The sequence below is a fragment of the Oncorhynchus gorbuscha genome, linkage group LG10, assembly GCF_021184085.1.
Source record: "Oncorhynchus gorbuscha isolate QuinsamMale2020 ecotype Even-year linkage group LG10, OgorEven_v1.0, whole genome shotgun sequence".
Taxonomy (NCBI): Eukaryota; Metazoa; Chordata; class Actinopteri; order Salmoniformes; family Salmonidae; genus Oncorhynchus; species Oncorhynchus gorbuscha.
The window spans coordinates 60,515,342-60,542,040 of NC_060182.1; the positions used below are offsets into that span (position 1 = coordinate 60,515,342).

Sequence of the window (26,699 nt, forward strand, 5' to 3'; positions counted from 1 at the left end):
TGTTTATATAGGTCATTGTGTTCATTCAGTGCTGTGTAAAGCTTCTGCTCAGCCACAGGGTAGATAAGGGAGTCCTTAAATGCATATTTACCCTGCTGCTCGGCTCGACTCTCCCTCTCTTGTCATTATGTGAATCTCCGATTCTCTCTCTCCCCCTTTCCCTATATCTCTCCCTCCTCCATCCTCTCCTCTGCCATTGAGTGATGTTCTCTCTGTTTGTGTTCAGGTCCACTGAACAAAGTCCAACTGATGACATGGATCAAGAGCGGGGCTTTGTGTCCTATAGACCCTCCCTCTCTCACTCTCTCTCAGTGTTGTTCGCACAGGGAGCCGGGAGCCAGGACCCCCCCCCCACCCCACATGAGGTGGGGTTGGAAACAGTAATGAAACATTGTCATAAACAAGGGTTTATCAACTCCAGGCCTCGGCAGCCACAGGGTTGAACATTTGAGAGAGAGAGAGAGAGAGAGAGAGAGAGAGAGAGAGAGAGAGACTGAGAGAGAGAGACTGAGAGAGAGAGACTGAGAGACTGAGAGAGACTGAGAGACTGAGAGAGACTGAGAGACTGAGAGAGAGAGAGAGAGAGAGACTGAGAGACTGAGAGTCTGAGAGACTGAGAGAGACTGAGAGAGAGACTGAGAGAGAGAGAGAGAGAGACTGAGAGAGAGAGACTGAGAGAGAGAGAGAGAGACTGAGAGACTGAGAGACTGAGAGAGAGAGAGAGAGACTGAGAGACTGAGAGACTGAGAGAGAGAGAGACTGAGAGAGACTGAGAGAGACTGAGAGAGACTGAGAGACTGAGAGAGACTGAGAGAGACTGAGAGACTGAGAGATTGAGAGAAGGGGAGAGGGAGCAGGAAGAGTGGAAGCTAGCGTGCATTCCTGTGAATAGGTTCATGTTAGCTTTATTACCCATGCATCCTGTCTCAGACAAATAGCAAAACAACGCTAATATGAATACTAACTACTGTATCCTCCATTATCTGTAGCTCATCATTGAGATGATGATTCTTTTCTTGACTTATCTAGTGATGATCACATCACTGATAGTAGGATGTAATCTGAATACACATCATTATACTCAAACTATGCTTCTTCAGATCACAAGTGGGCCTCTTAAAATGAGCAGGGTTATTGATGGAGAATAATCTCAAAGCCCTCACCAAACTGTGTGTACCCTTAACGCAGTGCCAGAAGAATTCGTTTTTAGACCTGTCTCAGAAAATCCTGTTACAGTGTGTGATTGTCTGTCTCGGGGTGCACTACAGTACATCAGGGCCAGTGTCCACAAAGTACCTCAGAGTAGGAGTGCTGATATAGGATCAGGTTTTCTGTTTGGATCATAATTAATAATATTATATGGACATGGAGGACCTGATCCTAGATCAGCACTCCTACTCAGACTCTTTGAGAATACGGGTCCAGTAATTCCTGGTGTTTGTTCCTGGTGTCTGAGACATGATGCTTTAGTCTAAATGTCCCCCTTTCTTTCTTTCTTTCTTTCTTTCTTTCTTTCTTTCTTTCTTTCTTTCTTTCTTTCTTTCTTTCTTTCTTTCTTGTGGCCATCCTGTGACCTCGTGTGAACTTCATCAGGAATCAGACCAAGGTAAGTCCAGTACTGTGACTGGCTGCTATTACTATTGATTGTGTTTATGTTTGGTTGGCAATGCCGTTAATGTCTCTGTGTTTACATTCTAGCTACGCTGTATTCATGCGTTTTATAAAGCAATCATTGTACTTTTATGTTGACATGTACACACACGGTTCATTTGTATGCCATGTTTATCATTGCCAGTGCTCAACAAGAAACACCCAACGGGCAAAACTGGTTGAAATGACACAGTAACAATGCCATTTTAACTGATCATTCCAATATGTTTTGCCTGTTTTAAATCAGTTCTAAACTGTTTTTTTTTTTTTCATTCTATGTCTTGTCCCTCAGACCTTTGCCTACGACTACTGTTTCTGGTCCATGGACGAGTCGGAAAAGGACAAGTTTGCGGGTCAGTTTTCATTTTCCTCACGTTAGCCCCTCCTCACTTCCCTTCCTTCCCTCTTCTTCCTCCACCTCGTGTATCTAGAGGTGTCCCTGTGAGCACAAGATGTTGAAAGGACATTGAAACAGTGTATTTTTGGTTGAAAAGACATTGAAACAGTCTTTTCAACGTCTTTTGCTCAATGGGATAGGTCTGTTCAGGTGGTTTTTAGGTATTTTTTCAAACATTTGTCTCTACGGTGACTAAGGAATTAGGATCCCACCTGAATTCTCTGTCGTTTACTCGCTTGGATGAATCTGTAGGTGATTGTTTCTCACACTGTTCATGGCTACGGTCTGAAGGTCCTATTTTAAATGAACATGCATAGCTTGTAGCTTATTTTGTAATTGTCTGTGTGCTCCATATCATTTTCTAAAGCACCCCTAAAGGGATCAATGAAGTATTTTTGTACTGTTTTATATTGTATAATAATGTGTGGTGTTGTAACGTTGCCTGGTGGTTGTCTCCAGGTCAGGACGTGGTGTTCCAGTGCCTTGGGGAGAGTCTTTTGCACAACGCTTTCCAGGGCTACAATGCCTGCATCTTCGCCTATGGACAGACGGGTATGTTATTACATTATGGGAGAATCTGAATTGCGTTTCCTTTATAACTTGCGGCCTCTCTCCTCGCCTCCTTCTCCAAACCCATTGGATGAGGTCAGAAGGTCACCATCTCATTCAATGGGTAAGGAGGAGACAAGGAATCAAGGAAATGCAATTGAGTTTTTCGCTATGACATATACTATTGGCTGTTCTGATTAGCATGTAACAGATCCTTAGGTGTTCATCTGTCACCTCCCTACTATGCTCTCCCATTGGCTGTCTCCTCACATCCGTGCTCGCCCATTGGCTGTATGTGTGTGTCCCTCCAGGTTCGGGGAAGTCGTACACAATGATGGGTTCGGTGGACTCTCCAGGTCTGATCCCGCGGCTGTGCAGTTCTCTGTTTGACCGGACCCTGCTGGAGCAGAGGGAGGGGGAAGGCTTCACCATAGAGGTCTCCTACATGGAGATATACAACGAGAAGGTCCGCGACCTCCTTGACCCCAAAGGGTACGACCTTTAACCTCCACATGACCTCTTGTTTTAGTTAATTGTTTGAATATACTACAGTTTGTCTGTGGCCCCATTTTTAAATAATTTAAACACGCTTCCTCCCTTGATGTAGTCACTAATAACTCAATTGTTCCATAATATAATAATAAAAATATATGCCATTTAGCAGACGCTTTTATCCAAAGCGACTTACAGTCATGTGTGCATACATTCTACGTATGGGTGGTCCCGGGGATCGAACCCACTACCCTGGCATAACAAGCGCCATGCTCTACCAACTCTACCAACTGAGCTACAGAAGGACCACATGACATACTGGTAGCTTTTGCCTATCCAGTATGTTTCCAAACATGCTTAGGGGCATTGGGGCCCTGCTTCGGGGCAGGGCCCCAATGGTTTTGCACACATTTGCACCTGTTTGTCTGCTCACAGTTTCTATGGCTCAAGCTTGACCCCAAAGGTTATGACCCCGTCACCTCTGACCCCTGCTAAAACAATCAATAGAATAGCAGAGCTGCGTGCCACAGGAGTGGGAGGTCCGACATCTGACGGCCATATGGAGTCAGTCTGCCACATTATACAGATGCTAGAACTTGGCCTAATGATATACCACTTGTATTGATCTGGCTATTGCTGATTCTATTTGGAGAACTGTTGCTTTTACACAGAATGTAGGAGAGTGTATAGGGATACATTCATTTATTTACAAATAAATGAATACTTTTAAAATTAATTTACAAATGAAAAATGATAGAATTGTATGAATGCATTCATTTAGTTAGATTATTTTTAGATAAGAGCATGGAAGCATGATGACTGGATTTCTTCCATAGTAAACCACATTCATATCTGTCACCCCCCCCCCCCCCCCCCAGGAGCAGACAGGCTCTGAGAGTGAGGGAACACAAGGTGTTGGGGCCGTATGTGGACGGCCTGTCTCGTCTGGCTGTGGCCAGCTACAAGGTACACCACAATACCACTGCTGTACCACCACTAGTAGACTGACTACTGATATGACCATGCTACAGATGATACAAGCTTTATTCAATATTCATAAGTGACAGAATTGATACGATGATATGGTATCTCCATGAGATATTTATGGTCTGGGTTGGAGAGTAGAGGGGTGTGTCAGCTGAGAGGTTTGCTAGCTGTTCTCACATCAGTGGTAGTGTACCATGCTGGGGCGTTCATGCTCCCAGGGGATTTTATTAGGTCAGGATGTCTGATGAAGACCTAATGGTCGAAACGTAATGATAGAATCACTTGGGAGCATGAACAGCAGTGTGTGGAGTTCACTGAAAACTCGAGCACCTGTAAAAAAAAGTACCTGGATGCACGGCTGTTCTTCAGTTTTTGTAAATGTGTCATGCTGCCCTGCCCAAGAGGGATGGTTTCTCTGGAAACAATATAGAAGTATTTATTTGTTTACTAATGATTTATTTATAGCATCTCCCTTCCTCTCTCTGTTCTCTATTCTTCCTTTCTCTCCTGCCTTCTTCCGTCCCCCGTTTGTCTTCTCTCTCTCTCTACATCTCTCTCTCTCTCGATACCCCCCTCCTCTTCTTCCTCCCTCTATCCATCCCTCTCCGATCTCTCCTAGGACATCGAGTCTCTGATGTCAGAGGGGAATAAGTCTCGTACGGTGGCCGCCACCAACATGAACGAGGAGAGCAGCAGATCTCACGCAGTCTTCAACATCATCCTCACACACACACTCAAAGACTTGCAGTCTGGGGTAAGCCATGCTGACACACAGGAACAGACACACACACACACACAAACATGGAAACACACATGGACACTGAGACACAAACAACCCATCTGAGGGTTAAGGGGGGGTTCCCCCCTCCTTTGTTTTGGAGGTTAACCCCCCCCCAGATAATTTTTATGTAGAAAGACTGGGAAGTCAAGTTCTTATGACTTTTTAAAAGGACATTCTACTCCAAAATTGATGAAAATAAAATGGCGCTAAGATATAATTCCACCTCCAGAAAAGAGTCCAATAACCTATTGGTTATTGGTTACAGTGCATTCGAAAAGTATTCAGACCCCTTGACTTTTTCCACATTTTGTTACGTTACAGCCTTATTCTAATGTTGATTAAATTAAACATTTTCCTCAATCTACACACAACCCCATAATGACAACTATAAGTTTTTACACACACACATACATATACATATATATATATATATATATATATATATATATATATATATAAAAAAAACTGATACCTTATTTACATAAGTATTCAGACCCTTTGCTATGAGACTCGAAATTGAGCGCAGGTCAATCCGTGAGATGTTTCTTCAACTTGATTGGAGTCCACCTGTGGAAAATTCAATTGAATGGACATGATTTGGGAAGGCACACAGCTGTCTATATGAGGTCCCACAGTTGACAGTGCATGTCAGAGCAAAAACCAAGCCATGAGGTCGAAGGAATTGTCCATAGAGCTCAGAGACAGGATTGTGTCAAGGCACAGATCTAGGGAAGGGAACCAGAAAATGTCTGCACCATTGAAGGTCCCAGAGAACACTGTGGCCTCCATCACTCATAAATGGAAGACGTTTGGAACCACCAAGACTCTTCCCAGCGCTGGCCGCCCGGCCAAACTGAGCAATCGGCAGAGAAGGGCCTCGGTCAGGGAGGTGACCAAGAACCCGAGGGTCACTCTGACAGAGCTCCAGAGTTCATCTGTGGAGATGGTTGTCCTTCTGGAAGGTTCTCATATCTTTGCAGCACTCCACCAATCAGGCCTTTTATTAGAGAGTGGCCAGACGAAAGCCACTCCTCAGTAAAAGGCACATTAAAGCCCGCTTGGAGTTTGCCAAAAGGCACCTAAAGGACTCTGACCATGAGAAACAAGATTCTCTGATCTGATGAAACCAAGATTGAACTCTTTGGCCTGAATGCCAAGCATCACGTCTGGAGGAAACCAGGCACTGCTCATCACCTTGCCAATACCATTCCTACTGTGAAGCATGGTGGTGGCAGCATCATGCTGTGGGGATGTTTTTCAGTGGCAGGGACTGTGAGACTAGTCAGGATCGAGGGAAAGATGAACAGAGCAATGTACAGAGAGATCCTTGATGAAAACCTGCTCCAGAGCACTCAGGACCTCAGACTGGGGGTGAAGGTTCACCTTCTAACAGGACAACGACCTGAAGCACACAGCCAAGATAACGCAGATATAGCTTCGGGACAAGTCTCTGAATGGCCTTAAGTGGCCCAGCTAGAGCCCGGACTTGACCCCAATCAAACATCTCTGGAGAGACCTGAAAATAGCTGTGCAGCGACACTCCCCATCCAACCTGACAGAGTTTGAGAGGAACTAGAGACGAATGGGAGAAACTAGTTAAGGTCTTGTTGAGCAGCTAATTAGTAGAATCAGGTGTTAAATTAGGGTTGGCCTGAACCCACAGGATGGTAGATCTCCAGGAAGAGGGTTGGGCAGCACTGGTCTATATCATGTGTCAACCTCATTCCACGGAAGGTCAAGTGTCTGCGGATTTTCTCTCCTCCCTCACTAATTAGCAAAGAACTCCCCTCACCTGGTTGTCGTAATTGAACGGAACAACCAAAAACCTGCAGACACTAGGCCCTCCATGGAATGGGTTTGACACCCTGGTCCATATTATCAGGTATGCTATTAGCATTATCACCTGTAGCCCAACTGATGCAGCATAGTATCTATAAATAGGCTGAAGCATGGGGTTGCCTATTTGCATTTACCCTAATGTGCTAACCATTAGCTAGATCCCAAATGTGATCTTTTAACTAGTTATGCATATTGATGCATTTTATGTCCCCAAGAAATGACAAACACAGTGAGTATAATGTAGGCCTACCTGTTAAGTTAGTTTTGTCTGTACTTCTCACTGAAACCACTTCATGTCACACATTTTCCCACAACACTTTCCCTGGTTACCACTACTCTTGCTCAACTAAAATTGTAATCTGGCTAATCGCAATTTCTTAAGACACTAAAAAAAGCTTGAGGGTGGTGTTTTATCCCAAGTTACTCCACAATTGACCCGTGTACCATCCAGCCTCACTCTTCCCTATGCGATAAGATGCTTAACCATGCTGCTGCTTAAAACTCTGGATTTTAAATGGTGCAGTTCACACATATTTAGGAGTTGAGAAATAAATCAATAAAGCTGGGACCCCCCCCCCTTTAACAAAAACCATTACAACTGCTGTTTCCCCTGCGATTGCGTTATGAATGGTTGTGCATTGACCACTTGTCAGAATGCATGTTCCCTCCCTATGGCACTCGCAGCTTGAATGCGCCTTGTGAGGAATATTTCTCCCGCATCGAACGCACAACAAGTCGACTAGGTAAATGTATAAACTATTCTACTATGGGGTTGTTTTGATTTTTCTATTAGTTACTCGTTGTGTTTGCAGAGGGAAAGTAAATGTGGACTGTTTTAGCATTTTGAAATGTTCCAGATTTGTTTTGCCGTGGCGCGGCGCCACGCTGCAGTGGAAACACTGCGACTGCTGTAATGCTTTTGTTATCTAAAATTCTCTCATCCTCTCACTCTGCTTCAGTGTTACTCACAATGTTTTGTAAGGGGGCAACTTTAGGTTGAGACAACCATTGAGGGTTGTCTTTAATTTGTACTTTTTCTTCCAATATTATCAATTGAGAGCAATAGAGCACATGCAACTGATGATACAGCACATCACAAATGTATACATACACACACATCAAATAGGCTGCATCACATGCATAAGACCCATATTAAGGGTTACCGCAGTAGTTGGATGAGCGAAAATTTATTCTGCTCCTTGACTGAATTCTAAATGTATAGTCTGTTGCTATCCTTGTGAGGCAATCCATGTGTGCATTGGTCAGTCAGTCTCTCTGTTTTTGTTTCACAATGTTCATTGTTGAAAATGTTGCTTCACAGGAATAAGTGCTGACAAAAAATGTCACCTTTTTCACACATTGCTTCAGAAGTGGACACTGTGTCTGACACAAGGCTCCAGAAATGGGTAACACTTGATCTTAGTTCACCTTACAATGAATGTGTCATTTGCCTGCAGCTCCACTATCTCACTCTATTCCAGCACGGTCAGGACAGAGGGCTGTGATGACTGGGGTCAGAGATGACACTATCTCACTCTCTATTCCAGCACGGTCAGGACAGAGGGCTGTGATGACTGGGGTCAGAGATGACACTATCTCACTCTCTATTCCAGCACGGTCAGGACAGAGGGCTGTGATGACTGGGGTCAGAGATGACACTATCTCACTCTCTATTCCAGCACGGTCAGGACAGAGGGCTGTGATGACTGGGGTCAGAGATGACACTATCTCACTCTCTATTCCAGCACGGTCAGGACAGAGGGCTGTGATGACTGGGGTCAGAGATGACCCTATCTCACTCTATTCCAGCACGGTCAGGACAGAGGGCTGTGATGACTGGGGTCAGAGATGACACTATCTCACTCTCTATTCCAGCACGGTCAGGACAGAGGGCTGTGATGACTGGGGTCAGAGATGACACTGGCACTTGAAAGGGGTTCTCAATGAAGTTGAAAAAACTCCTTGTACTCCATGATATCCTCAAACTCGAACTCTTCCAACACACATGCCTCATAGCTAAGATGTTGCACTATGTCTGGGTTGGATGTTGTGACTGCGCTGAGTTTGGGGAAATGAACAAACTGTCAGGTATGAACAGTGTGGTGATTTTATTTTGAAATGCTTTGACCACATGCAGCATTATGCCCAGAGTTTTATCTTTCCCTTGGAACTGGAGATAAACTGTGTTGAGGTGGCAGGTGATGTCTGTTAAAACAGCCTTAATATGTGGATCATCCAGCTCTGGCTCCACTCTCCCCTTGCTTGCAACAAATTCACAGATCTGAGGAAGGAGAGAGGAATCTTTCCAAAGCTGCCACGAGACAGCCATCTCACCTCATTGTGAAATATCAAGTCGCTGTATTCTGTCTGGTATTCCTCCAGCAACTTGCGGAATTGCCGGTGATTCAGTGCCCTAATAATAATGTTCACCAAGCGCACGACCTGCTGCATCACATTCTGTAAGTCCGTCTTTTGAGTTTAGCCACGAGTACTTCCTGATGAATGATACAACGAAACGTTACAAATTCGGGAATATACTCTCTCATCAGGCCTAAGAGTCCCTTTTCCTTCCCTCGCATGTTTGGGGTGCCGTCAGTGCACACAGATGCGAGATTTGACCGGTCAATATTATTATCTGCAAAAAAATGTAACGAGGGCTTTCAGAATATCCTCTCCTCGTGTTTGTCCCTGAAGGGGTAGTAAACATAATAAATTCCTCTCTGAACGACTCGTTTTGAGGGAAGCGGACACAAACACACGATTGGGCAATGTCATTTGAATCCAGTGCAATACTAAAACACGGCGCCACGGATATGTCAGTAATCAGTTGCTTACTGATGTCTATGCGTCTTGTTATGGTCTAGTCTGAGAGTTGCAGTCCCTTAATTTGCTTTAAAATAGCTTCCTTGTTTGTGACATCAGCATACACTACTTCGGCGGAGGTCAAAAACAGTCTTGTCTGTGAAGGCCTTCTTGTTTCTCGCGAGCATCCAAGCCATCTCACATGTTGCCTCTGTCGTTTTCTCTGTAACAGTGATAGATAGACCTGTCCGCTATTTGCTGTCCTTTGAGTTGCGCACTTTTGTTGTTTCTGAGGTTGCTTTGTGGCAGATATGTTTCGTCAAAGTGGGCATGGTGTAACTGGAAATGTCGCTCTAAATTTGCTCGTTTCAAACAAGACAAAGTGAGCTAGTCCCATTATGCAGTATAAACAAGTCTGTCAATTTCTCTTGGAACTTTGTGTTCTTCTTGAATCGACCGTAGCCAACTTCTCTTAGCCACCAAAGCTACGTTAGCTAGCTGCATTTCCCCGCTGCCATGTTCCTGATTTTTCTGGTTCTCTGGCGGTTGTTCGTTCATAGCTGTCACGTTGTTTGTTCTCCAGCCCTTTCCTCTCATCTTCATTGGCAATAGATTTCTGTTGGTTTATTTTACAATAAGTCCGATCCATGTCGACCAGACTGCAAAATGAGCTAGTAGCAAACTAATATGTGTTGGTCGCTGTAGCTGAGCAGTTTGCGTTCTATTTCGGGGGCCTTTCTGTTCAACAGTTGTGCTGTACTGCCATGTATCTGCAGTGTGTATATATATATATATTCAATGAAGTGATTCAGGCCTACATTGAATTGAAATTGTATCATTGTTATGTATTATGAATGGAAAATCACCGCGATAAGGGCTCGCTGGCCGCGCAATGAGTACAGTACCACTGCTCTACTTCTTAAGCACTTTCTATCTGGGGCACTGTGTGTGTAGGCTACGTTTAAACAGGCAGCCCAATTCTGATATTTTTTTCACGGATTGGTATTTTAACCAGTCAGATCAGCTATGGAAGAAATATCTGATGTGATTGGTCAAAAGACCAATTACTGGAAAAAAATATTCAAATTGGGCTGCTTGTGTAAATGCAGCCCAAGAGTGTCCCAGAGAGACTCCTGTCAGCGAGCCTCAGTTTCCACTGTCCAGGAACTAGCTAGTGATGTTAGCCTCCAAGAAAACCTTTTAAATAAGTAATGAGCTGCTCTCTCTCTGTCTGGATGTCAGCTGATCTGCTGCTGTGTCAGCCTGATCCTTTGTTATCCCAACAACACCTGGTCGCTCATCCAACTGTGTGTGTGTGTGTGTGCCTGACTTTATTTACATGCATGTGTGTGATATAATCACCCAAGCCTGGTCTTCCTCTGTCTTCTGGGACAATGTATGAAGCACACAGATTTGAATAATGCAGGAGTGGAACAGTTGATTCTAGTCCAGGTCGAATAAGGCTGTGTTCAAGTCAATGAGTGTTGACCATTGTTGCAGACTGACCATTTGATACCTTGTTGGCTGTGTTCCTGAATGCAGCCCCAGGTGCACATGCTGGAATGGAAACAAAGCTAAATATAGACTGAGCCGAATCATTGAAACTGACACACAAATTAAGTCTGTCCACACGCACGCACGCACGCACGCACGCACGCACGCACGCACGCACGCACACACACACACACACACACACACACACACACACACACACACACACACAGTTTTGTAGTGCTATCCTTGTGGGGACCAAAGAATTGATTCCAGTCCAAAATCCTATTTTCCTTAACCTCAGTCTAACCTTAAGCCTAACCTTAACCCCTAACCCTAAAACTATAACTCCTAAACCTAACCCCTAAGACTAAAATAGCATTTTTCCTTGTGGGGACCGGCAAAATTTCTCCACTTTTCCTTGTTTTACTGTCGTTGTGAGGAATTCTGGTACCCACAAGGATAGTTAAAGAAAAATACACACACACAGTGAGAGAAAGAGAGATCGAGAATCATTGGTTCTACTTTTTCAGCTGTTGATGATATGCTTTATCCTCCCTTTACTGATGATTTGCATATCTCCATGGAAATTCAGTTCAATGCAAATTCACAAGGGCCTGTTGACAGTGTATGTAATCTAAGCCTGTGTGTCTGAGATGAGAGAGGGAAGTTTAGTATAGCATCTTTATAAAAGGGTGATAACGCAGTAACTAAATCATAGGAAAGAACAAAATATTTCCTGTGGAATCCAGTTGGTGAAAACAGTTTGAGGTACCAGCCAAATACTTGGAATCCTTTTTGACCTAGGTTCACTCCAGTTCATGCAGTCTTTTTCCTTCTTTCTGTTCTCTCTCTTTTCTCTCTCTCTGGGGACAAGAGCGGTCTTTGTTTTCACAACACACTGTAATCTCTGCCTGCTCTATTCCCACTCAGCACAACTCCGTACATAATTCAACCCCACTGCCCTTTGGCTCTCTCTACCCTCCCTGCTCTCTCTCATTTCTCGCTCAACTCATTCACTCACCCCATCTCACATACTTTCATTCTCCCTCACTCACTCTTTTAAAAATTTTTTTATTACATTTTACCTTTATTTAACTAGGCATGTCAGTTAAGAACACATTCTTATTTTCAATGACGGCCTAGGAACAGTGGGTTAACTGCCTGTTCAGGGCCAGAACGACAGATTTGTACCTTGTCAGCGAGGAGATTCGAACTTGCAACCTTTCGGTTACTAGTCCAACGCTCTAACCACTAGGTTACCCTGCCGCCCCTTTCTCTTACATTCTCGCTCTTACATTCTTTCCGTCCGTCCTGCATTCCTGCATTCTCTCTGTTCTTCCTCTATCTTAAATGATCTCTCCTATCCAGAACGCTTTCCTCTTTATTTCTCTCCTTCCTCCATATCCTCTCTTCCCCTCCCTCCCTCACTCCCACCCTACCTTTCTCATCTGTCAATTATCTCTCCTATCCAGAATGCTTTCCTCTTTATTTCTCTCCTTCCTCCATATCCTCTCTTCCCCTCCCTCCCTCACTCCCACCCTACCTTTCTCATCTGTCAATTATCTCTCCGCCTCCCAGTCAAGCTTCAGTCCTTAATGCACACATACCTTATGTAAGATAGAGATCCCATTACGCACCCACACACATACATCACCCCCCTGATGTTTGTGCAAGGAAACATGGTTGTATACTGCATGTAAATTATAGGATGGAAAATGTTTTGTCAATTTCACTGAAATCTGTCAATAAGTTGACATCCCAGATATGCACTGTGTGCAGGACCAGAGTCCTTCTAGCATGTATTCGAACACGAATTAAGTTATTTTAATTGAAAGAGAATCTGCTAAAATGACTTCTATCCGTTCTCACTCACTTCCTTTCATTTTTCTCCCTCCCTCCCCCTTCCTCTCTCTCACCCTTAAACCTACCACCTCCCACCCCCTTTAACCTCCCACCTCCCTCCCTCTTTGTCTCCCCCCCTCTTCTATCTCTCTCCCTCCCCACCCTTACCTGTTCCTCTCACCATAACCTTCCCCCTTCTCTCTCTCCCCCTGTTAACCTCCCCCTTGTTCTCTCCCTCCCTCCCTCCCTATCCTTTCTGTAGACGAGTGGTGAGAAGGTGAGTAAGCTGAGTCTGGTGGACCTGGCTGGCAGTGAGAGAGCTGCTAAGACTGGTGCTACTGGTGAGAGGATGAAGGAGGGCAGCAACATCAACAAGTACGTCACTGAAAACACACACAGACACAGACACAGACACAGCTCCAAGTGTTCTAGTTTTAGCTTCAAGTTCCCGAATGAACAAAATTATACACACTTTACACCCAGAAAACATTCCATCGCTTATGATCGCGGGCCGGTGTGTGTTACAATATTTTTCCTGACGGAGGGTGTGTTCCCTGTGTGTCTCTGCAGGTCTCTGACCACCTTAGGCCTGGTCATATCTGCTCTGGCAGAACAGGGGTGTGGGAAGAACAAGACCAAGTTTGTCCCCTACAGAGACTCTGTACTAACGTGGCTGCTTAAGGTAAGACGAACACACACACACATCTTCTCTTTTTCCCTGCTCTTAATATAACTTCTCTCATCCTACTTTCACCCTCTCGCTCCCATATCTTTGTTGTTTCCTTTAATTAGTTGAACACTTCTGCCCCAGAATCATATTAAGATTTGGTCCCTGCAACCTTTTGTCTTTCTTTCATTCTCCCTCTCTTACTAACACATCATTCTCCTTTCTCTTCCTCCCCGTCACCAGGACAGCCTGGGCGGCAACAGCCGCACGGCCATGGTGGCCACGGTGAGCCCGGCGGCAGACAACTACGACGAGACGCTGTCCACGCTGCGCTACGCCGACCGGGCCAAGAGCATCGTCAACCACGCCGTCGTCAACGAAGACCCCAACGCACGCATCATCAGGGAGCTCCGCGAGGAGGTGGAGAAACTACGGGACCAGCTGACACAGGCAGAGGTGAGGGGTGGAGGGGAGAGAGAAGGGGAAAAGGGAGTGAGAGGAGGAAATAGGGATAAAGAGAGGATATAGGGGGGGAAGGGAAGATAGGCGGGGAGAGCAGAGAAGAAGGGGGAAGAGGGAGATCATTCTGTTTGGAAATTGCATCTGGAAAATGAAGGCTTCATCAGGTGTAACAGAGAGCATTTGGTTATATGAAGACTTTTTTTCAACCGAAACATCCGTTTACAAATGACATCAACTAACACATCTTGTCTGCTGGGAGACAGGGAGAGGGAACACAAATAAGAGTATGTTTTTCTTGTCTCCTGGCCAGTCTATGAAGGCCCCAGAGCTGAAGGAAAGGCTGGAGGAGTCTGAGAAACTCATCCAAGAGATGACTGTCACCTGGGAGGAGAAACTACGCAAGACGGAGGAGATCGCACAGGTACACACACACTTGTACTTTCTGTCCTGGGTCATGCTCACTAGGCACAAAAAAGAAAACGGTCTGAAACTGAGTGAAACAGGGACTTTCTAAAATTGTACAATTAGACACGCTTCTTTTTTTGTTTTTATGTTGCACAACATTTTGAAATGTTTTGCTTCTATGTGCCCTTATTAAAACAACCAGCATGGATGCATTGTTTCCCTCTGTTGTGTGTCCTGTAGGAGCGTCAGAAACAGTTGGAATCCCTGGGCATCTCTCTCCAGTCGTCTGGCATCAGAGTGGGAGAAGACAAGTGTTTTCTAGTCAACCTCAACGCTGACCCCGCTCTCAATGAGCTGCTGGTCTACTACCTGAAGGTACACACACACACACACACACACACACACACACACACACACACACACACACACACACACACACACACACACACACACACACACACACACACACACACACACACACACACACACACACACACACACACACACACACACACACACACACACACACACACACACACACACACACACACACACTCCACATGGCTATATGTGATAAAGTGAAAATCTGAGACCCACACTTGGGCTCCCGAGTGGTGCAGTGGTGTAAGGCACTGTATCTCAGTGCTAGAGGCGTCACTACAGACCCTGGTTTGATTCCAGGCTGTATCATAACCGGCCGTGATTGGGAGTCCCATAGGGTGGCGCACAATTGGCCCAGCGTCGTCCAGGGTTGGCCGGGGTAGGCAGTCATTGTAAATAACAATTTGTTTTTAACTGACTTGCCCAGTTAAATAAAGGTTAAATAAAATAACACTCTCATATAGAAAATGCGCTGTAGGCTGCAGTCAGACAGCGGAAAGATTTTTTGACAGGGTGCAGGATTTTTTGTTGTTGCCTTAGATATATTTCTGCTTATTTCCAACATTTTGGTAGGCTATTTATTAGTCATCTTGTCTATAATTAGATACACACAGCTTATCTTCTGTCATTATGTTGCCCTAGAAGACTAAATAAACCCTTGCTCAACAGATTGTCATAAATGATAGAATGAACACTTCACTCTAGTTGACATTGGTAAAGTGGGACCGGGGAGAAAATGCAATAAAAAATGGAAAAGAGTTTCTGTACAAAATTTCCAAATGAAATCTGAGAAAAAAACGATCGATCAGCTTGGATGCATATTTTATGTGGTTGAAATACACTGCTCAAAAAATGAAGGGAACACTTGAACAACACATTGTAACTCCAAGTCAATCACACTTCTGTGAAATCAAACTGTCCGCTTAGGAAGCAACACTGATTGACAATACATTTCACATGCTGTTGTGCAAATGGAATAGACAACAGGTTGAAATTATAAGCAATTAGCAAGACATCCCCAATAAAGGAGTGGTTCTGCAGGTGGGGACCACAGACCACTTCTCAGTTCCTATGCATCCTGGCTGATGTTTTGGTCACTTTTGAATGCTGGCGGTGCTTTCACTCTAGTGGTAGCATGAGACGTAGTCTACAACCCACACAAGTGGCTCAGGTAGTGCAGCTCATCCAGGATGGCACATCAATGCGAGCTGTGGCAAGAAGGTTTGCTGTGTCTGTCAGCGTAGTGTCCAGAGCATGGAGGCGCTATCAGGAGACAGGCCAGTCCATCAGGAGACGTGGAGGAGGGCAACAACCCAGCAGCAGGACCGCTACCTCCACCTTTGTGCAAGGAGGAGCACTGCCAGAGCCCTGCAAAATGACCTCCAGCAGGCCACAAATGTGTATGTGTCTGCTCAAACGGTCAGAAACAGACTCCATGAGGGTGGTATGAGGGCCCGACGTCCATAGGTGGGGGTTGTGCTTACAGCCCAACACCGTGCAGGACGTTTGGCATTTGCCAGAGAACACCAAGATTGGCAAATTCGCCGCTGGTGCCCTGTGCTCTTCACAGATGAAAGCAGGTTCACACTGAGCACGTGACAGAGTCTGGAGACGCCGTGGAGAACGTTCTGCTGCCTGCAGCATCCTCCAGCATGACCGGTTTGGCGGTGGGTCAGTCATGGTGTGGGGTGTCATTTCTTTGGGGGGCCGCACAGCCCTCCATGTGCTCGCCAGAGGAAGCCTGACTGCCATTAGGTACCGAGATGAGTCATCTCCCGTCTGGATTACTGCAACTCGCTGTTGGCTGGGCTCCCTGCCTGTGCCATTAAACCCCTACAACTCATCCAGAACGCCGCAGCCCGTCTGGTGTTCAACCTTCCCAAGTTCTCTCACGTCACCCCGCTCCTCCGCTCTCTCCACTGGCTTCCAGTTGAAGCTCGCATCCGCTACAAGACCATGGTGCTTGCCTACGGAGCTGTGAGGGGAACGGCACCTCAGTACCTCCAGGCTCTGATCAGGCCCTACACCCAAACAAGGGCACTGCGTTCATCCACCTCTGGCCTGCTCGCCTCCCTACCACTGAGGAAGTACAGTTCCCGCTCAGCCCAGTCAAAACTGTTCGCTGCTCTGGCCCCCCAATGGTGGAACAAACTCCCTTACGACGCCAGGACAGCGGAGTCAATCACCACCTACCGGAGACACCTGAAACCCCACCTCTTTAAGGAATACCTAGGATAGGATACGTAATCCTTCTCACCCCCCCCCTTTAAGATTTAGATGCACTATTGTAAAGTGACTGTTCTACTGGATGTCATAAGGTGAATGCACCAATTTGTAAGTCGCTCTGGATAAGAGCGTCTGCTAAATGACTTAAATGTAAATGTAATGAGATCCTCAGACCCCTTGTGAGACCATATGCTGGTGCGGTTGGCCCTGGGTTCCTCCTAATGCAAGACAATGCTAGATCTCATGTTGCTGGAGTGTGTCAGCAGTTCCTGCAAGAGGAAGGCATTGATGCTATGGACAGGCCCTCCCGTTCCCCAGACCTGAATCCAATTGAGCACATCTGGGACATGATGTCTCTCTCCATCCACCAACGCCACGTTGTGCAAGAGACTGTCCAGGAGTTGGCGGATGCTTTAGTCCAGGTCTGGAGGAGATCCCTCAGGAGACCATCCGCCACCTCATCAGGAGCATGCCCAGGCATTGTAGGGAGATCATACAGGCACGTGGAGGCCACACACTACTGAGCCTCATTTTGACTTGTTTTAAGGATATTACATCAAAGTTGGATCAGCCTGTAGTGTGGTTTTCCACTTTAATTTAGTGTGACTCCAAATCCAGACCTCCATGGGTTGATACATTTGATTTCCATTGATCATTTTTGTGTGATTTTGTTGTCAGCACATTCAGCTATGTAAAGAAAAAAGTATTGAATAAAAATATTTCATTCATTCAGATCTAGGATGTGTTATTTTAGTGTTCCCTTTATTTTTTTCAGCAGTGTACTATCAGCTTTTATGATGCTAATGAAGATAACACCTCTACAGACAGTATATAACTGTGCATTCGCATTCTCTCAAGATGATGAAAGAAATAAATCGCATTTTTCCACTCCTGTTTTAGAGTAGTAATGTAACCTAAATGTTGTCATTTTACTGCAAGGACTGCAGGAGTGAATATTATATTAGGCTATGTGACAGGTTATAGACCTACAGTCTGTGTCCAGATTTCAGTTTCCATTTAACACTCGCTACTGTAAGTCTCTCTGGATAAGAGCGTCTGCTAAATGACTCAAATGTCAAATGTAGGCTACAGTTCCCTTGACCTGCCATAGGTCTATTTGTCCCCATCTTGTGACTGTCACATTTGTATAGCGCTTCAGTCACCACACATCACATTTTTTTTTTAAATATATATTTTTTTAACCTTTATTTAACTAGGCAAGTCAGTTAAGAACATATTCTTATTTTCAATGACGGCCTGGGAACAGTGGGTTAACTGCCTGTTCAGGGGCAGAACGACAGATTAGTACCTTGTCGGCTCGGGGGTTTGAACTCGCAACCTTCCGGTAACTAGTCCAACGCTCTAACCACTAGGCTACGCTAGACGGCACTGCTATCACCTTCTTTTACCACTTCACCAAAACTTTGCCAAACATTACTTTTCTGGCCTTTCCTTCTCTTTACTTTCAACTCTCCATTTCGCGACCCTCTCGGACATTGTCGTTTGTGCCTCCGTGGATCAACTAACTTTTTCTGCTCGCTCCCGAATGCTTTTGGCAATTGGCGTGTAGGCACACGTTCAGTTAGGTTCTAAAGCTTAGGCTTACGCACTGATGCCAGATAGCCTGAAATAATGAACGAAAAACCTCAACGTAGCCTATAGATATACATTTTTATTCAACCCGCCCGCCACCCGCCGTTGATCCACACAATATTTCATGACCCTAAACCCTCCGCTGGGACTTCAGGTTTGAGTCAACCCGCGGATCAATAAATCTCACACACACACACACACACACACACACACACACACACACACACACACACACACACACACACACACACACACACACACACACACACACACACACACACACACACACACACACACACACACACACACACACACACACACACACACACACACACACACACACACACACACACACACACCATTGTAACATGGTATTGTTGTGTACTGTAGGAGCACACTAAGGTTGGTTCAGCAGACTCCCAGGACATCCAGCTGTGTGGGATGGGTATTCAGGCTGAACACTGCATCATTAACATCACAACTGACCAATGGGTGGTTCTCACTCCCCACAGAAACTCACGGTACGTATAGAACACTCCTCTTCATCTCAACTATTATCCTCCTCGTCAGTATAATCCACAACGGGGCAAACCTGGATGAGGTGACGCCTTTCCAGAACCAAAATCTGGTTTTAAAAATGACCTTGTTACCAATTTTGCCCGCTAGCACCAGCACACACCGCAGAAAATGTCACAGTACACCAGCAGTCATTATCATCATCATCATCTCAACACACATCATCATTATTGCGGCACATCTTTAGCCAGAGATGTAGACTTGATTCACCTGTCTTGGACTCGAGTCTGACTTGAGTCACAAATTTGATGACTTGAGACTCTACTTGAGACTCGATTTTGACTTGCGGCCTCAAGACTTGGGACACAACTTTGACTTGAGACTGAAATTATCTGGCCAGGTTTTGTAACGTTTTGTCGCTCATTTTGTGGCACTGAGTCTCAGTGGATTAGGCTACTCTCTACGCAGCCAGAGACCATATCGCACTTGCAAAAAAAAAAAGATTGGCTAGTGAAACGCACAGGCCTACGGCATTGCAGACAATTGTGTTTAAAAAACATCTGTTTCAGAACCAACAAATTGCGTGTCTTGACTGTTGACCAAGGACCAGTCATCAGCATTGGTGTGCAAACGTGGGCTCACATATTCAGATTAGTGACCCAGAAAGAGCTTGTTAATTTTCTCCGGTATTGCCTGGCAAAAACAGAGTAGCCTGCCTACATACAGTGGCAAGAAAAAGTATGTGAACCCTTTGGAATTACCAGGATTTCTGCATAAATTGGTCATAAAATTTGATCTGATCTTCATAAGTCTCAACAATTGACAAACACAGTCTGCTTAAACTAATAACACACAAACAATTCTACATCTTCATGTCTTTATTGAATACACCGTGTAAACATTCACAGTGCAGGGTGGGAAAAGTACCACCACTATACCTCAGTGGTGGTACTGGCTGTATGTCTAAAGATAGCTGGGATATCACACTACCATGAATACTTAGCTATTAATGGTGAATTAATTCCGATATTTGTGAGGAAGAAAAAAGCTACAGACCATGCTTTCCATCCGATCCTGCAACCTCCGTCAAAAAGAGAATCACGAGAATCACGAAGAGAATCACGAAGCTAGTGAACAGAGCTCTGATTTGCTATGAGAGGCTCGGGTGCAGTGGAAACGTCAACTTGTAGGGAGAGAGGACTGTCATAAATATGCAGCTCCAAAAATTGTTTGGTGATCAGTAATATTAACTGTTTACTTTGCAAGCTCAACAGCAATGGGTCATCAATCAACAATTACTAGGATAGGCCTACTGTGCCTTTGGTATCCCAGAATTGCTTAAAATTGATAATTTACTTATGAAGCTTGCATTTAGAATTATGTTTTTAAAATGTATTATTACATAATCCAAATGTGTTTTAGACCAAATAATGAATAGGGCTGTCTGGTAGCCTCAATAAATAGACAAAGATTTGGTGACCTTGGGACTATAAGGTTCTATCTGCACAAGGCATAGTTCTGAGATTTTGAGCATGAAAGTTGTCACATCCCAGATCTCAGAACTGTTTTGTTGTGAATTCTTCGTCCCTAACCCGTTAAGGTCCTCACTTACCTAAAGTATCAGCATCCTGAAACATTTCTAAATCCATTTTTGTAGGGGGTTGCAATCCCAGATATAACCTTGACATCTCAGAGCCATACAGTTCCGTCTGGCACTTCTGAATAAGGCTATGTTCCGTTTTTATGAATACTAGCTATTTTACCAGGATAGTCAGAACACATCATCAAATACATTAAGACATGTATTATGGTCATTAGACAAAATATTGTCATCTTTGAACAACGATGTGACAACATCATTTACTTTAATATTTACATTTACATTTACATTTAAGTCATTTAGCAGACGCTCTTATCCAGAGCGACTTACAAATTGGTGCATTCACCTTATGACATCCAGTGGGACAGTCACTTAACAATAGTGCATCTAAAACTTAGGGGGGTGGGGTGAGAGGGATTACTTAACCTATCCTAGGTATTCCTTAAAGAGGTGGGGTTTCAGGTGTCTCCGGAAGGTGGTGATTGACTCCGCTGTCCTGGCGTCGTGAGGGAGTTTGTTCCACCATTGGGGGGCCAGGGCAGCGAACAGTTTTGACTGGGCTGAGCGGGAGCTGTACTTCCTCAGTGGTAGGGAGGCGAGCAGGCCAGAGGTGGATGAACGCAGTGCCCTTGTTTGGGTGTAGGGCCTGATCAGAGCCTGGAGGTACTGAGGTGCCGTTCCCCTCACAGCTCCGTAGGCAAGCACCATGGTCTTGTAGCGGATGCGAGCTTCAACTGGAAGCCAGTGGAGAGAACGGAGGAGCGGGGTGACGTGAGAGAACTTGGGAAGGTTGAACACCAGACGGGCTGCGGCGTTCTGGATGAGTTGAAGGGGTTTAATGGCACAGGCAGGGAGCCCAGCCAACAGCGAGTTGCAGTAATCCAGACGGGAGATGACAAGTGCCTGGATTAGGACCTGCGCCGCTTCCTGTGTGAGGCAGGGTCGTACTCTGCGGATGTTGTAGAGCATGAACCTACAGGAACGGGCCACCGCCTTGATGTTAGTTGAGAACGACAGGGTGTTGTCCAGGATCACGCCAAGGTTCTTGGCGCTCTGGGAGGAGGACACAATGGAGTTGTCGACCGTGATGGCGAGATCATGGAACGGGCAGTCCTTCCCCGGGAGGAAGAGCAGCTCCGTCTTGCCGAGGTTCAGCTTGAGGTGGTGATCCGTCATCCACACTGATATGTCTGCCAGACATGCAGAGATGCGATTCGCCACCTGGTCATCAGAAGGGGGAAAGGAGAAGATTAATTGTGTGTCGTCTGCATAGCAATGATAAGAGAGACCATGTGAGGTTATGACAGAGCCGAGTGACTTGGTGTATAGCGAGAATAGGAGAGGGCCAAGAACAGAGCCCTGGGGGACACCAGTGGTGAGAGCGCGTGGTGAGGAGACAGATTCTCGCCACGCCACCTGGTAGGAGCGACCTGTCAGGTAGGACGCAATCCAAGCGTGGGCCGCGCCGGAGATGCCCAACTCGGAGAGGGTGGAGAGGAGGATCTGATGGTTCACAGTATCGAAGGCAGCCGATAGATCTAGAAGGATGAGAGCAGAGGAGAGAGAGTTAGCTTTAGCAGTGCGGAGCGCCTCCGTGATACAGAGGAGAGCAGTCTCAGTTGAATGACTAGTCTTGAAACCTGACTGATTTGGATCAAGAAGGTCATTCAGAGAGAGATAGCGGGAGAGCTGGCCAAGGACGGCACGTTCAAGAGTTTTGGAGAGAAAAGAAAGAAGGGATACTGGTCTGTAATTGTTGACATCGGAGGGATCGAGTGTAGGTTTTTTCAGAAGGGGTGCAACTCTCGCTCTCTTGAAGACGGAAGGGACGTAGCCAACGGTCAGGGATGAGTTGATGAGCGAGGTGAGGTAAGGGAGAAGGTCTCCGGAAATGGTCTGGAGAAGAGAGGAGGGGATAGGGTCAAGCGGGCAGGTTGTTGGGCGGCCGGCCGTCACAAGACGCGAGATTTCATCTGGAGAGAGAGGGGAGAAAGAGGTCAGAGCACAGGGTAGGGCAGTGTGAGCAGAACCAGCGGTGTCGTTTGACTTAGCAAACGAGGATCGGATGTCGTCGACCTTCTTTTCAAAATGGTTGACGAAGTCATCTGCAGAGAGGGAGGAGGGGGGGAGGGGGCGGAGGATTCAGGAGGGAGGAGAAGGTGGCAAAGAGCTTCCTAGGGTTAGAGGCAGATGCTTGGAATTTAGCGTGGTAGAAAGTGGCTTTAGCAGCAGAGACAGAGGAGGAAAATGTAGAGAGGAGGGAGTGAAAGGATGCCAGGTCCGCAGGGAGGCGAGTTTTCCTCCATTTCCGCTCGGCTGCCCGGAGCCCTGTTCTGTGAGCTCGCAATGAGTCATCGAGCCACGGAGCGGGAGGGGAGGACCGAGCCGGCCTGGAGGATAGGGGACATAGAGAGTCAAGGGATGCAGAGAGGGAGGAGAGGAGGGTTGAGGAGGCAGAATCAGGAGATAGGTGGGAGAAGGTTTGAGCGGAGGGAAGAGATGATAGGATGGAAGAGGAGAGAGTAGCGGGGGAGAGAGAGCGAAGGTTGGGACGGCGCGATACCATCCGAGTAGGGGCAGTGTGGGAGGTGTTGGATGAGAGCGAGAGGGAAAAGGATACAAGGCAGTGGTCGGAGACTTGGAGGGGAGTTGCGGTGAGGTTAGTGGAAGAACAGCATCTAGTAAAGATGAGGTCGAGCGTATTGCCTGCCTTGTGAGTAGGGGGGGAAGGTGAGAGGGTGAGGTCAAAAGAGGAGAGGAGTGGAAAGAAGGAGGCAGAGAGGAAAGAGTCAAAGGTAGACGTGGGGAGGTTAAAGTCGCCCGCCCAGAACTGTGAGAGGTGAGCCGTCCTCAGGAAAGGAGCTTATCAAGGCATCAAGCTCATTGATGAACTCTCCGAGGGAACCTGGAGGGCGATAAATGATAAGGATGTTAAGCTTGAAAGGGCTAGTAACTGTGACTGTTGTTTTTTTTGCTTGCGTGCCATTATTGCTGGCTGGACTAGCTAGACAATTCTAAGAGGGAGATGTCAAAGACGTGTTCTGATTGGTCCATCTGTATTTATTCAGTCTTGTGATTGGATTGCAGATATAACTTTACAGTTCAAATGGGTTTATGCAGATAGAACTTTCTAGTTGTTCATTCTTTTTTTTAAACAAAACGTTAAAAAACACTTCATATGTCTGTGAAGAACCATCTAAAGATCTATTATATGTGACTTTTACAAAAATGTCAGATGGAACTTTAATAGTCCTAAGGTCTCGATTTGTAGATTTAAAAATATATATTTTTTACTTGACTTGAAAAAACTTGACTCAACTTGACTCGCTCTTAGAAATGCACGACTTGGACTTGACTCGAGACTCGACCTGTTCTACTTGTGACTCGAATAATAGTGACTTGGTGATTCGAATAATAATGACCTCTCTCTAGCCTCTAGTCACCCACTCTATGACTGTGCACACACCTCTAGCCTCAAGTCTGATCTCCTGCTGTCAGATGATGGTGATGTCATGTTGCCGCAAGGCCCCTTTAGAATTGAATGAACTAACTGGATCATTCATTCATTTTTATTAGATCTTTTTTTGCCAGGATAGTGCACTCAGTAACATTTGGCAATGTTTTCCAGGGAGTCCTTGGTTCCATAGAATCAATAAAAACAACAGTAAAGATGTTCTTACGCATTTATTATGTCGCTTTTTCTTATGTTACATGTTTTTATTATGTGGAACTTAAGTTGTTGTTACGTTACAGAACGTGTGTGAACGGCTCTCCTTGCACCAGCCCGCAGCGGCTCCACCACGGAGACCGCATCCTGTGGGGCAACAACCACTTCTTCAGGTCTGTCTGTCTGTGTCCCGACAGTTCTGGCTACTGTGAATCACAATGTCTCGCTCAACTACTGGTCCTCTTTTGGAAAGAGTAGTACTGAAACCATTCCCTTTCTCTTTCCTCCCATCCCTCTCTTCCCCTCCTCTATCCCCCACAGGATCAACTTGCCTAAGCGGCGGTCGCGGGGTGGCGGTGAGGAAGAGGAGGGTGAGGGGGGCCCAATGAAGAACAGTGGCAGTAGTGAACAGCTGGAGGGGGACGGAGACACCAACAGTGAGGGGTCCTCCGAGGTCTCTTTCTCCTATGAGTTCGCCCAGACAGAGGTCATGATGAAGGCCCTGGGCAACAATGGTGAGCACACACACACACACACACACACACACACACACACACACACACACACACACACACACACACACACACACACACACACACACACACACACACACACACACACACACACACACACACACACACACACACACACACACACACACACACACACACACACACACACACACACACAGGTCCTTGTAAAACAACAATGAGAATGGAGGGAAAGGAGTACTATAAACGCCCTCAGAAACAAATGTGTCGATAATCATCGATTGACTACGCAACTACTGTCCGTCGCATCGCAATCACGATTGGTTGCTCATCCAAAAACCCCTTTCCTGATGACTCTCGCCCCTGTCTGTCACCTTCAGACCCCATGCAGGCGGTGCTCCAGTCCCTAGAGAGGCAGCACGAGGAGGAGAAGCGCTCGGCGCTGGAGAGACAGAGGCTGATGTATGAACAAGAGCTGCAACAGCTGAGGAGACGGCTCCACCCGGACAGACAGTCTGTAGGACAGGCTGGCACGGCCTCCAGCCAATCACAGGGCCAGGCCGACAGGCCGGGACAGCCCCACTACCGCAGTCTGGAGAGACTCAGCATGGGAGGCATGTCCAACTCACCTAGTGCACAGAGCAGGCTGAGGCAGTGGAGTGAGGAGAGGTGAGTGGTGGGAGAGGGAGGGTGGAAATGTCTGTAAATGAGTGTTATTGTCAGTGATATTGACCGTTGTGGTGGTGATGTTAAAGTCTCCATTCCGTAGAGGCAGTGTTGACGTGTGTGTGTGATTTGAAAATGATGATGCTCTCCTCATCAGAGAGGCAGTGTTGACCCGGAGCCTACGTAAGCTGAGGGAGCAGATAGTGAGAGCTAACCTGCTGGTGCAGGAGGCTGGCTTCATAGCAGAGGAGCTGGACAAACGCACCGAGTACAGAGTCACCTTGCAGATACCTGCTGCTAACCTCAATGCCAACCGCAAGGTACACACACATGAGCATTAACACACACACCTGGTGCTATGTGCATCTCTCTCTCTCTCTCACACACTCATTCTCACACTCACATAAACACACATGTTTCTCCGTCTTCACAGCGTGATGCAGTGCTGAGTGAGCCTGCGGTGCAGGTGAGGCGTAAGGGGAAAGGGAAACAGATCTGGGCTCTGGAGAAGATGGAGAACAGAATGGTGGACATGAGAGAACTCTACCAGGAGTGGAAGGACTACGACGACGACAACCCTGTGAGTTCAAACAACTCGTGTGTGTGTGTGTGTGGTCATGAGTGTGTGGTCATGAGTGTGTGGTCATGAGTTTGTTCGTGTTCTTAGGAAACTATGCAGTGTTTTTCTTTTTTATGTATTATTTCTTACACTGTTACCCCAGGACATCTTAAGTCTTATTACATACAGCCGGGAGGAACTATTGGATACAAGAGCAACGTCAACTTACCAACATTATGACGAGGGATACAACTTTCCCGAAGCAGATCCTCTGTTTGGTCCACCACCCAGGACAATAGATCGGATCCCAGCAGGCGACCCAAAACAACGATGCCACAGAAGGGACAGACGGCACGGTCTTTTGGTCAGGCTCTGTAGACTGACACATCGCCCACCGCTCCCGAGTATACTACTCGCCAATGTCCAGTCTCTTGACAACAAGGTAGAAGAAATCCGAGCAAGAGAGACATCAGAGATTGTAACATTCTCTGTTTCACGGAAACATGGCTCACTCGGGATACGTTATCAGAGTCGGTACAGCCACCTGGTTTCTTCACGCATCATGCATCGCGCATCTTTCTGGTAAGAAGAAGGGCGGGGGTGTATGCCTTATGATTAACCAGTCGCGGTGTG

The 26,699-nt window shown here is 46.2% G+C and overlaps 1 protein-coding gene across 1 annotated transcript in view; it reads left to right on the top strand.

The window, feature by feature from the left end:
* LOC124046310 (kinesin-like protein KIF13B) overlaps window positions 1-26,699 on the top strand; it is an 89,284-nt gene that overhangs the window by 39,391 nt on the left and 23,194 nt on the right. The window contains 17 exon segments of the mRNA XM_046366543.1: window positions 1,594-1,606; window positions 1,943-2,003; window positions 2,507-2,599; window positions 2,908-3,088; window positions 3,967-4,054; window positions 4,695-4,829; window positions 13,096-13,208; window positions 13,404-13,515; window positions 13,744-13,956; window positions 14,273-14,383; window positions 14,608-14,742; window positions 18,958-19,088; window positions 24,437-24,523; window positions 24,672-24,865; window positions 25,222-25,510; window positions 25,665-25,827; window positions 25,941-26,087. Of these exon segments, the coding sequence (XP_046222499.1) occupies window positions 1,594-1,606; window positions 1,943-2,003; window positions 2,507-2,599; window positions 2,908-3,088; window positions 3,967-4,054; window positions 4,695-4,829; window positions 13,096-13,208; window positions 13,404-13,515; window positions 13,744-13,956; window positions 14,273-14,383; window positions 14,608-14,742; window positions 18,958-19,088; window positions 24,437-24,523; window positions 24,672-24,865; window positions 25,222-25,510; window positions 25,665-25,827; window positions 25,941-26,087 (2,266 nt within the window).